Source organism: Enoplosus armatus, chromosome 6, assembly GCF_043641665.1.
Source record: "Enoplosus armatus isolate fEnoArm2 chromosome 6, fEnoArm2.hap1, whole genome shotgun sequence".
NCBI classification, from domain to species: domain Eukaryota; kingdom Metazoa; phylum Chordata; class Actinopteri; order Centrarchiformes; family Enoplosidae; genus Enoplosus; species Enoplosus armatus.
Genome location: NC_092185.1, coordinates 9,877,411 through 9,889,904, shown reverse-complemented (window position 1 = coordinate 9,889,904; position 12,494 = coordinate 9,877,411). Strand labels below are relative to the sequence as shown.

General features: G+C 39.1%; 1 protein-coding gene across 1 annotated transcript; it reads right to left on the bottom strand.

Moving 5' to 3' along the window:
- Positions 1 to 543: 543 nt before the first annotated feature.
- On the bottom strand, positions 544 to 3,002 carry lysmd4 (LysM, putative peptidoglycan-binding, domain containing 4). The gene is made up of 3 exons (XM_070908070.1): positions 2,892 to 3,002; positions 1,264 to 1,550; positions 544 to 1,169 (listed from the first exon to the last, which is right to left on the bottom strand). The coding sequence occupies exons 2-3, from the start codon at positions 1,534 to 1,536 to the stop codon at positions 606 to 608; spliced, it is 837 nt and encodes a 278-aa protein (XP_070764171.1). The 5' UTR covers positions 1,537 to 1,550; positions 2,892 to 3,002; the 3' UTR covers positions 544 to 605.
- Between the last annotated feature and the right edge of the window lie 9,492 nt (positions 3,003 to 12,494).

The following is a 12,494-nucleotide window of genomic DNA, read 5'->3' as shown; positions in this document are numbered from 1 at the left end:
CAAATGGTTTTGGAAACAGGGGAACAATATATCTCCAATTTCATCATTTGGGGCATACGTTTTAAAATATATTACTGTATTGGGACAGATATCAAGATAATATAACACTGATATGAAGACAGTTGATGATGTGTTGATACTGACAACAGGCACTGGTGGAAAGGCAGGTTGTGGTAAAGCCATTTGCAATTATTGTTCAGCTTGTGTCATGTGAGGAGGTTTATTATTTATACAGTATTATTTTGTTTAGTAAAGCAGCGGAGGAACTGTAACACCAAATAACATCAAAACGTTTTTTTCAAAGCAAAGAATCATCAACAGTATCAAGAGTCATATTTCACTCTATGAAAGCTGTTTGATGAAGTGTTGGTGTGCAGCTATTTCACTTCACCTCAAGACAATCACTGAAGTATCTGCCTCAAGCTTCACAGTTCTAGTAGAAAATAAAAAGGTAAAATTCACTGTTGGAAACTAGACACATGGTGGTATTGCACTGAGTTAAAATGTAAAGAGATTTGGCTTTATCTTGATTGTCACCTACTTCTGAGACCATCTAACGCAACAGTCTTAAAAATGATTCTGGTTTTCTGAGATGCAAGTCTGCACTATCCTGGTTCTTGAAAATTCTCAGGTGCTCGTGTAGCAAGGCCTGTCACTGAGGCATTTGAAGGGCTGACGGATGACTGTAAAACACCACTACCATGTGTTGGTGAAACTACTCCATTATCTTTTGTTTTGAAATAAATTACATAAAACAATGGCAGGACAATGCCTATCAGGAGCATAGCAACTACAGCGTTCCACCACTGGATGCCCCAGTCTGCCCCGTGACTGGTCAGGCGCTGTCCTTTGAAACCAAACCTTTGCTGTTTCTCTGAGTTATCCAAAAAATCCTCATCTTGATCATTCGTGGTCTGAATCAGTTTCTCGATGTCGTGGTCCACCTCCATTAGAAAGTCTGTGACCTCCTGTAGATGTGGTTGGGCTCTGGCTCTGTCATGAGGCTTCACTGGTTCAGTAGATGAATGTGGCGTTTCTTCTTGAGGGTCATTGAGGTCTGTGTAAGTCTCGGTTAAAAAGCTGTGTTTCTTAACAGGTATTTTGATAGATTTCAGTGCAAATAAATCTTGTTCCTGCATAAGGTTGTTCACCCTCTTTATATCTGCCACCTGTTGACAGAAACAGGAATGAAGGTACATAAATGAACACTTAATATGCCACTGAAGAGATCAACACCAGAAAAAACTTGAGTGAAATCTTCACCTTGCAGCCATATTGCAGTGCAAGCTTGTTGAGATTGTCACCATCCAACACCTCCCGCTCCAGCAGCTGCACGTTCCTCAGTCTGTCCGGCGCCTGCTCTTGGAAAACCCGTGGCCTCATCTCCATGACATTGAACTCCTCATCGTCATCATCATCTGAAGATACAGTAGACTCATTTCGCCTCCTATTGAACATGTAAACCTGGCCGTCTGCACTGGCGTGGACATCGACCGGGGCCTGGAAAGCCCGTGGGACGTGCTCCCCCCGCCGCATAATGAAACACCAGCCTGTGAGGAATGTCCCAGTTCCAACATCAAAGCAAAGACACAATTAAAAATCACACAAGATACCTTTTTAAAATTTAACTCCCAACTCAGATAGATACATGTAACACTTCCTACATACTTCTAGCTAGCCTCTGCTCCATAATGGTCCAGCAATCTACTAAAAAGACAAGACTAACGTTATCACTACACAGTAAAGGCTAAGGCTAAACTGCAGTGGCTGGCCCAACTGGCTTCAACAGGCAGCTTCATCTGAATGCCATAGCACGCTCGACTGTCCAGCCACCATCACTGTTTATCTACTGTCTTACTAAAAGCCACTACTTAGCAATCCCTCTGGTATGAGAAACATTTCACGAGTCGTGTCCCTTGACCGGTCTTACCGAAGAAAAGTAAATGGTTTCAATATACATTTGTGTGCGAGTTTAAAGAGTGCAGGTAAGTCTACAGGGTCATCAGGTGGATGTTTCTGAGTTGGGCGCACTAGACACAGTTAAACACAAAAAGACAGTATTTTATTTTAAAATATGTTCCTTTTAGCTTTGGTGGTCACGAAGAGCTCAAAGACAACAGGTGGTCAACAGCAGTCTATTAGTCTGGAGTACAAGACCTAATTTGTCATAACAGTCTTTTAATTGGGATGATAGTTGATGTCAGATAAGAGTGTGGTCGCTATGTTTTGCCCACCATTTTTAAAAAGGAGGACTGCAAAATACATGGAACAGGACACAAACACAACACGTCTGTGACCACTTTTGGTTTCTGATTTAGCAAAATGTCCGATTTACATCTCATGATTGATGGATCGTGTAAACTCAACAGTAAGTTTTTCTTTCGAAATCATACTAATGTCACATGTCTACTTAGACTGGTTGGTCTGCTTTGCATTCGTTTGAACCGCACCGAGGATTGACAGCACCCTTACCACAACACATGATGTTGTAATTACTACAGGTAGGTATTTATTAAACGGACCATACAAACTAAGTTAACTCTGCCTCAGTTCGGAAATTCATAATAAACCTGCTTGTACGACTCGAATTACAAACGGAAACAGTTTATTCCGTCTTATTGACGGTCATATTGACGCCATAATTTGCACAATTCAACAAGTCGTCTTTATCATTTTTGATGCCAGTGGACGAAGCTCAGAAAGAGCACCTGAAGGCAGCATTAACGTTAGCTGACAGGCTAACGGCAACCAATGCTAGCAGGTTAGCTTTATGCTAGCTTTTTCGTTCAGCGTGTGTTCACCCAACTATCAGCAACATTGCAGAGAGCAAGTCAGCGAGCTATTTTTAGCTAGCTCGTGTATTTCAAACAACATGGATAAATACTACTTACAAGAAATGCAGTTCACAGACCTTTAACTCAGGCTGCGCTGTTCCCATCTAGTTACCTTATCCAAATGCTTTGGCAACACTAATGCAAGCCACCACCTTTCCCAGGTAGTCCTTTCAGCAGCAACTGGTGGCACTAGCTAGCTACTGGTTAGCCTATTTCTTCTTCGTGCGTATAAAAGAAGTAGGCACAAGAGATGCACTACTGCCACCCACTGGAATTCTCTGGACTGTGACACATTCCACGAGCATGTGATACAACATTGACGACAACAATTCAATCTTTTTATGTCCCAAGAACTCCAAAAAAAAAAGATACATCAAATGGGGCAAATGATAATGATGATGCAGATTTTTTTAATTGTTAAATTGTTTTAAATTGTCATTTTCTTTTTGTTGCTGTCATCTGCAGTGTGTGATACTTTGGACATACTGTAGGATATATCACTGCTTCACACTCACAGGTAAAGGGGTTTCCACTTATGTGATCAATACCTGTTCACCTTCACACACTGTATCACTGAAAGTGACATCAATTTGGATTTCAACACTGTCATACTGTTTGTGGTCATAAATCTGATACATATCAGACGTGTAGCCTAGTAATGAGACCTAAATGGTCTAAATTTGTGTGAATTTCTGTCCGTCTTGACAATTGACATGAATCCAACCTGGTACATGGAGCGCAGTCCCATTGTTATTGTTCAGTAAAGTGACAGTGAGGTATTAGACCAAATAATTATTTGAAATGTTGCTTCAACGCATGCAAAACTCAAAGTGATGCAAGTGTTTATGTTGAAAGCATTTAGGACTGCATGAGAATGAAGAGGTCATGGCTGAGTAACATGTCTATTTTACAATGAGTCAAGTTAAGTCAATTGTATGCTCAATGTTACAAATCACAATTTGCCTCAAGGGATTTTACAATTTGTACAGCATACAATGAGCTAAGGACTTTACTCAATGTGGCTTCTTTGTACAGTGTGTTGGAGACGGGTGATCTATGTACTGGATACTGACCACAGTGTACTTATATATATATATATATATATATATATATATATATATATATATATATAGAGAGAGAGAGAGAGAGAGAGAGTGAGAGAGAGAAAATATAAAAGATGTGCACAATACATACTAAAAGTAAAATAACGCATGGTTCAACTTTTCTGAACTGCTTACAGCTCTGCACTAAAAATGTGCCCATATCATATATTTTAGAAAATATCATGACAAATGTCATCACTACACAATTTCTTCTCTTCATTGGTCATAGATTTATTAAAACCCACAACTTAAAACTGATGTATATAATACAAAAATAGTTTGAGAATTCCTTTCTGGGGTATTTTCTCATTACATGCTAATTAATATTTAGTAGCTATAAAGCACCTATATGTCTGACTTCTGTTGGTAGAAAGTCATCATTGCTTTGTGGAATTTCCCCCCTGGGGATCAATAAAGCATTTCTGATTTCTGATTTCTGATTATATCTAAGCCATTGAAGTACAGGGGCTGTCAATTTCCCCCCTCTCCTCCATCCCTCTGTAAGTTTCCCAGTACAAGACAAGTGGTGGTGATGCCAGCGGCAGCACACAGCCTCGGGCTGAAAGGATGCTCGAAAGTGAGTATTGGTTCCTGGGTCTTCAGGGAAAAAACCAAAGAGGTTTTACAAAGGTCAGAGTTGTGGTGGTGCCTTTTTAACCACTAGATGGGGCTATTGATCTTTCATATCGCTTGGCATTTGTTTACTGAAAAGCTGCTCATCTGCTTATCAGATGAAACTGATGCAGAGGGTTTGTTGGCATGTGGCTAAGCATTATTTTCATTCCACTCTGTTGCTGATTGCTATTTTTAATTGGTATGGTATATGAAGTTTAGTAGTTTATCTTAAAATATTAAAGCAATGGTTAATCACCTGATGATGCCGCCACAAAAATAGTATAACCTCTTCCATCAAACCACTATCAGGAAGAAAGGTATGAGCCCCACAGCATATACCCAATAAATACAAATAATTCAATCAGCTTAAATGCAGCACTAAACACCAGGATGAGCTGAAACCATGGTCAGCGTGATATGGTTCTATAATGCTCATTTTGACATATTGTACTGGCCTGTGTACACTACCGTTTTTACCACATGAATACTTTGACAAATACAATTTTCACCACAATAGCCTAAAGTATATCTTAAGTGCTACTCAAGGACATTCCTTGATTCATTTATTTCAGTGTTATTAAAGAAAAATATGCACAAAAAAACACAACCATTCAGCAGCCACTGATGTATCCCGCTGAAATTATTTTCAGACTTTTAGTTGATACTGCATGCAGCTCAGCTCATCCTGGTACATCCATGGTTATCCAGTTTACAGATAACATACACTAAGTATATTTTCCTGTATGAGACACATCAGAGGGCATTACTCATTACAATCACTGTAATGTCAGCCTCCAAAGAAACAAAGGAAAAGCTATTTATAAGCCATACAGGGTTATATACAGTAACACGTAAGTGTCCATGGCTTTTCTTTTCCTGAAACAACTGATCTCAAATCAACTGTTATTAAAAAGTTCAAATTCAGAATAGTTTAAGTAAGATCCAAACACTGGATAACGTTATACAAATCTAGGTTACAAAGAATTTATTAATTTACTACTACAAGAAGTTACAATTGTCAAGACCATCACCACTGATATAACCTAGTGAATTACAAATACACAAGTGACTTACACTTAAATTTGTCTTGTCAAGACATAATTTACACTATAAATAGAAGACACATGGTACTGTTCATACATGTGCACAAACTCTTTAAAATGCAACCTCTAGTCTTCATGATCTGAACGGTGTGGGGCGTGATAAACGTCCTGCCTACAACGAATCTGATTGGTCGACCGTGAACAGCCCGCATTCATTTGAAAGGACGCAGCCGTCACAGGTTAGCTGCTAACTAATTTATCCTTCCATATGTGCAAATTTAGCTAGCGTACAGAAAAGTGACTCCGTGGCGTGTTATGAATATGAGACCGACATGAAAATGATCAGTACATTGAGCTGAATGTCTGAAAGGGGTTTGAGGCAAGGCCTAACCCGGACTAGTCTCTTCCGCCATGCCAAAAAGTATATTCAAAACACCAGTATGCAGTAACACAACAGCTGCAGTGCGCAAGACGATAATGGTAAGTTATGGTTTTACGTTAATGTTAGTTACCATCAGTATAAGATGGTACATTGTCATAAAACGATAGTTCATCCATAGTCATAAAATGTTACCTACAAACGTTAGCTTCTGTGAGGTCAAAACGTTCACCTGACTTCACAGCTAGCTAAAACCAAATGTAGAGGGACGTTAGCTAAGGTAACTTAACCAAGGCTATTAGCTCAAAAACGTTAGCTTACATTTAGCTAAAAAAATAGTTAGCCGCAACTGTTGTTAGCTATCATGAAAACGCAGTGTCAAGCAATAATAAAGTAACATTTGATTTTGTTGTTAATCTGATGGGATGCATTATACATTTATAAAGCTGTCACCTCAGCAATGCAAGGCCAATTTATTGGAATACATGAGATTTTTTTCAGGTGACCCCATCATAAAATGCCTGTAAAGCAATATTTTGCCGAGATTTTGGAAGTTTCTGATATGGATAGTAGAGATGTCCTGACAACATTTTGTTTGCCCAGAGACCTTAGCTCACAGTAAACCGACATTAAACTAAGTGAAACAGTTGCTTGACATCTAAATAGGTCTACTTAAAATATAATAAAAATGACCTGCATGAGCTGTCCCTGATAGTTTCCTTACTGTATTTTAAAATACTTTGGCATGGAGGTTTAGACAGGATTCGAACACCTGATGCTGTGTGTTTCTTATGTCTTTTATAGAACACCATAGGATTTTTTATACAGTTGATGTACTGCAGCAAACTACGGATTGGAGATAGCTTGGGGTTAAGAAAGCTATTACAGATGCATTAAAATATGCCCTGATTGGCCTTGATCCCAGTCTGGTGTAGCTGATCCACATTATACACACATCGGTGGTTTCCAACTGGTCTAGTCTCAGGGTCCACATATCTCTTGAGTTAAGTCATGCCTCACTCACACAGTAGACCAACTTAACACATACTACTACTATATTTTAGTGCTTTGCCGCATACTAGACACTGAGGTTTTTCTCCTAGTTTGTCATCAGTGAAGTAAACCCAAGTTTAATATGTTCCGTGTCATATTATGTTTAGCTGTGTTGCGATGGTAGCTAGCTTCCTCTCCGTCTCTGCTACCACATGGAGAGACTCACATGGGACCACTACAATGTGCAAGGCTGTTGGTGAAAGTGGCAGAATAGGCTACTGTTTGGGAGCGTTGCTAGTTAGGCTCATGGTATTGTAACTATTGTGCAACACATTGTATTGCTGCTAATCACTCTGTAGTGTTAAACAGTACTTAAAGTTTTTGACAATGGTTACTTAATAGTAATTAAATTGTACAATGTGTGTGCTGATGGAGGTCAACTGGACTGAGATTTTCAAATATGAAAACTTATCAAAAACCATAAAATTGTACTTTCAAATACTTATGACTTTATCAAAGCATGACACTGATATTGATTCCCACCTGTTGTTAATACAGGTGCAGTATCAGAAGGATGGTGACGCAGAGACAGCCCAAGCCAAGCAGGGAGAGGAGGCGGAACAGGTGTGAATGTAGACTGAACTGTGATCTGATTAGTCATATTAAATGCAAGATTAAGATTTCAAAAGTTGTCAAAACAGACATCAAAGTTTGACAGACTTGTTGTTAAAACAGGTGTTTCAGATGGAGAAAGGGAGAGTGCACCTAGAGCATACAGAGAGAAGTGATGAGGTAAGGTGTATTGTCATCATGCAGACCTTAGTGGTGGGTGTTGTTGTGTAACGTTTTGCACATGGCTAATTGAATTGTGCCATAACCAGTCCACAAACATTCAAGAAAGCACCTTTTCAATGGAACCTTTTTAAGCGCTTGTAGTTGCTGGTGCTAGAGACAGAGACATAGAGAGTGACACAGAGACTGAGAAGTGAGAGGTTGGACACTGAGCGCCGTACTTAAAAGAGTGACCACATGTTCTGTTAAAGTTGTAATTTGATATCATCTTAAAGTAAAGTGAAATGTATCACCAAGGCAGAAGTAAGGCCATATCAGGATAGAGGATAGATGATTGTTCTGAACGGAAAATAATCTCTCATGTTGCACTCTCTTTGTGTGACTGTGGTTTGTGTGTAGAGTGTTGAGAGATACCATGTGGAGAGTGCAGGAGCTGTGATTGGTTTTCTCCTATAGGTTTCTGATGCAGATTGTTGATAGTAAAGACAACATAAAGCAAGGCTCAATGCTATTCAGTAGCACACATGCTGCTCGCCATGATTTTTAGTCTCTATCGCAGTGAATGAAAGAATGTAAACGCGATTACTTTTGTCTGAATGATTGCAGTACAGCTGTCTTCTATTCAAGGCAAACCATTCCCTTGTTGCTCTATATCACAAAGTGAATGAAAACATGAAAACGCAGTTACTGGGTAATTTGATTGAGGCACAATATGGCCTGATAATTCAAGACATATATATCTACTGATGCAGTGGTGCAATCAACAGGTGAAAATCTATGCTGAACTATAAACCATTTCCTGTGTTGGAGGCACCTGTGGAAGTATAATTCCACCATCACAACATTTACACAATCTTTACTCCTCCCAAGTGTAACTACATCAGTAAGCGGTCTGTGGAAAGAGCCTCTTACAGGGTCTGTCCCCTGTGATAATGACTGCTAAAGTTACACTGAAATTATACAGAAATTAGCTGGTGTTTTCCCTGTCACTTGAGACGGGGAGAAAAGAGGCTCCAGCGATTTCAACACAGAAATCATACAACTAGCGCACCAAGCTATTGTGTGTGTGTTTACCTGATACTCGAACTGTTATTGTTGTAACTAAAGTGATCAAGTGCACATCTTATTCCTCCTACCAAAACAACTTCAGATACATTACCACCACCCTCTGAGACCTGGTTTGCATGTAGCACGTGAAAACCAAGAGGGATTACAATCAGATTTGTGATCTGGCCAACAGAGAAGCATATATACTATGTGGAAAGGTGTAAACAAAATGTATGAAATCACATGTGGATTAAACTTTTTCTACTGGCTGGAGAAACAATTGACCAATCAGAGCTTTGTTGTCGGGATTTAGAATGGGGACATCTTTGTTAGTAGCTTGTCAGCTACATCCTGACTGGTGAAAATCATGGAGGAGATTGAAGCAGCTGGATAAATTGTTATGAGTCGATTTACAGGCATAGCAACTCTTAAATATTTATTATAGAGTTTGGAGTGAATTGTTCAAGATTATAAGAACTGAAAAATTCTTGGTTTTCATGGCGTGTTTTCGTGCATTAGAAAAATGTGTGTGCAAATCTTTCTAGCTGACCTGTCAATTTACTGACAATATTTTCCCCCGCAAGAGACAAATGCTTTGATTGAGTGAACTTGTGTAAATAGGCTTTCAGTTGGATTGTGGCTTGAACAATTAATTTGTCAAGGATACAGCATATTTCTTATATTCAGTGGTTATAGTCTTGCCTTTTATGAAATTCAGCATGAGTATATTATTTTAAGTCACATTTGATACAGGGCTAAGCTACAAGCAAGACTGGTTAAACATGAAGTTAATAGCAGTCATGCATATTCTAGTGTTTCTTTCCACATATGCATACCCATTCAGCTGGAAACCACAAATGACCTCCAGTTGACTCCTTTAACTAGACAGCATGGTCGACTAGCAAATCAGATTTTGCGTTTAAGGATATAAACCAGTCTCTTAATTAAAAGAATTATTGAATAGTCTGATCTCATGTGCGTATACTGTTGCCCCATTTTAACCTTCATTGCTCAGAAATTGCTTTCATTATTGTATGTTCATCCGCATCAAGTTAAAGTGAACCTCACAGTTTACTTCATTGTCTCAGGAAGTCGACCTTTGTACTTGAAAAAAAGCTTAATGATAGTAAAGTTAATGTTGCCTTAGAGGGTATCATCATATCATTTACATTGCATTCAGATTCAGGGTGTAAAGCTGAACGATGATCAACAGAGCGGCATAATGTGCCATATTTCAGGGCCACTGAGCAGCTTGTCCAACTGACAGAGAGATGGAGAGGGAGAGAAAGAGACTATGTGGAGATAGAGAGAGAGAGAGAGAGTGTAGAGAGAGAGAGAGAGAGAGAGAGAGAGAGAGAGAGAGAGAGAGACTGTGTGGAGATAGAGAGAGAGAGAGAGAGAGAGAGAGACTGTGTAGAGAGAGAGAGAGAGGAAAGGGAGGGAGGCAGGGACTGAGTGGAGATAAAACCGTGTACACCGCATGCACATGTTGCCCGAAGAACAACAGAAAGGGCTTTGCTTTAAATGATTCAGAGCAAAGATTAAATATTTATTGAGGTGAAAGATTCATGTATGCCACATCTATGAACTCATTGCTGTATGGCCACATTATATCATGTTCCAGTATCTTGTGTTAAATATAAAAAAGTGTGAGATTTTTTCTTTTACAAATATTTCTAAAGCCAAATGACTGAACTGCTGCTCCTAAAAATCATGATGTTACATCATCTATGCACAAAAGCTGGCTTAAAATATACAGTATGTCTTTGATACAACCTTTTCATGTTATAACTGCAGTATTGATGAATCAGTAGCAACAGTTTAGCTACAGATATCAGAAAAATGCTTTATTAGGGAAAATATTTAAATATATCTCATGTTTCTCCCCAAACTTTAGGCTGAAGCCAGTTTGGCGAGCTCAAGTTTTCATCAAAATGAGAGTTTTTACAGGGAGTCTGGTGGTAAGCGTGGTATTGAAGGCAAGTAAATTCAAAATTTACATGTCATCATTAGCATATGACAGTAATTATTTTATTGAAGTGTTGACACAGCCCTGATTACACCCTGTTGCCATACACTGTGAGAAACATTTGATTATTTGTCTTGCAAAAAATAGAGCATAAGATTTCTGTTTTCGTCTGCTGGGTGGATGTTGAAATGAACCACAGGTGACTGGAGGTTTGTCTCGGAAATCCGCAGGGGGTCCTGCGGCAGTTGGTGTGGGGAAACCAAATTAAATCCTTATGGCTCAGGGTCATGGCAACAGTTCAGATGTTTATTGATTAAATGTCAGCTGCCCAGGTGAACGTGATTCACAACTCAGAGGGGCCTAATTCAACAATCCATCACCAGCAGAGGAACATTCAAACCAACACATCATCACTGCATGTTTAGATCTCGTGTATAACTCTTATATAACTCTACAACACTGTGAAAGTGGTGACGGGTTTTGTGCTGGAATAGCTGGGTTGGCAATAATGTAATGATGCTGTATATAAGTTAGTTGTTTGTGAAGTTCTGTAACGACTTAATGTTGAGTCAAATAAATGCACAACATTGAGCTTTGGGTGAACATTGTGGCACATTTTTTGGAACAAAGACAAACAGCTTGGATTATAGACCATTGGTCATTAATTAAAGCGCGATGGATTGTTCAATTGTAGTTGTAGTTTTGACTGAAGTTAATCCACATTTATATTGATTATCAGTTTAACGTTCAAATCAACTTTCAAGCAAAAAGGCCAAACTTTGCATAGTTTCAGGTTCTTAAATGTGAAGATTTGCTGCTTTTCCCCTCTTTTTATATCATTGTAAACTGAATATTTTGGGTTTTGGACTCTCGGTTGGACAAAAGAAACATTTTAAGTCACCTTGTGATCTGGGAACTTGCAATGGGCATTTTTCAATATTTTCTGATGTTTTATAGACCGAACAATAAATAGATTAATTGACTGGCAGATTAATTGATAATGAAAGTAGTGATTACTTCAATTGTAGAAAAATTGACCACAGAAATTGTTATAATGTTGTAATAATAATATTCAGTATGTAACTGAATATCAGACAACAACATATACAGTTAACTATACTTCTGTGAGGACAGCAACTGAGAGCAGACATGCTGGCTAAGTAAGCAAGCATACTTACATATTATAATGGCGTGTCAATGATGGTGTATTTCAAGTTGCTATGGGTACAATTTCAGGCAAGGAAGGCCTTCAGCCAGGGGATGGGGGGTGCAGTGCAACTGTGGTGGGGTATATTAATTTGGATCCCAAACCCTAAGGGTGACCCCTCACATGAGACAGAGGTCTGGCAGTCCTGGTCTACATGCAGGCCATGAGCATACAGTGACATATAACCTTGCCCTGTCACCACCCTCACCAGTGTGTCAGCCAGTATTACTGTGATTGACGTTGAGCCAGCACTCCAGCCCTATGAGATCTGAGGCTCTATATAACCTCGCCTTAGCTGTGTACCAGGGCTAGGACATTTGGGGCATGGTACTGGATCATGATGCCATCTGTGTTTGTAGCCTGTTCCTCTGTTAAACAAGGGCACAAGCCTTTGTAACCTTGTTTAAATTGGAGCTTTTTTCATAGTGTTATCTCAGCCTGAATCTGAATGTTTTTTGTGAGGTATCACTCTCTTACAGACAGATAAAGGATAAGTGCTTTTACAGAAAAGT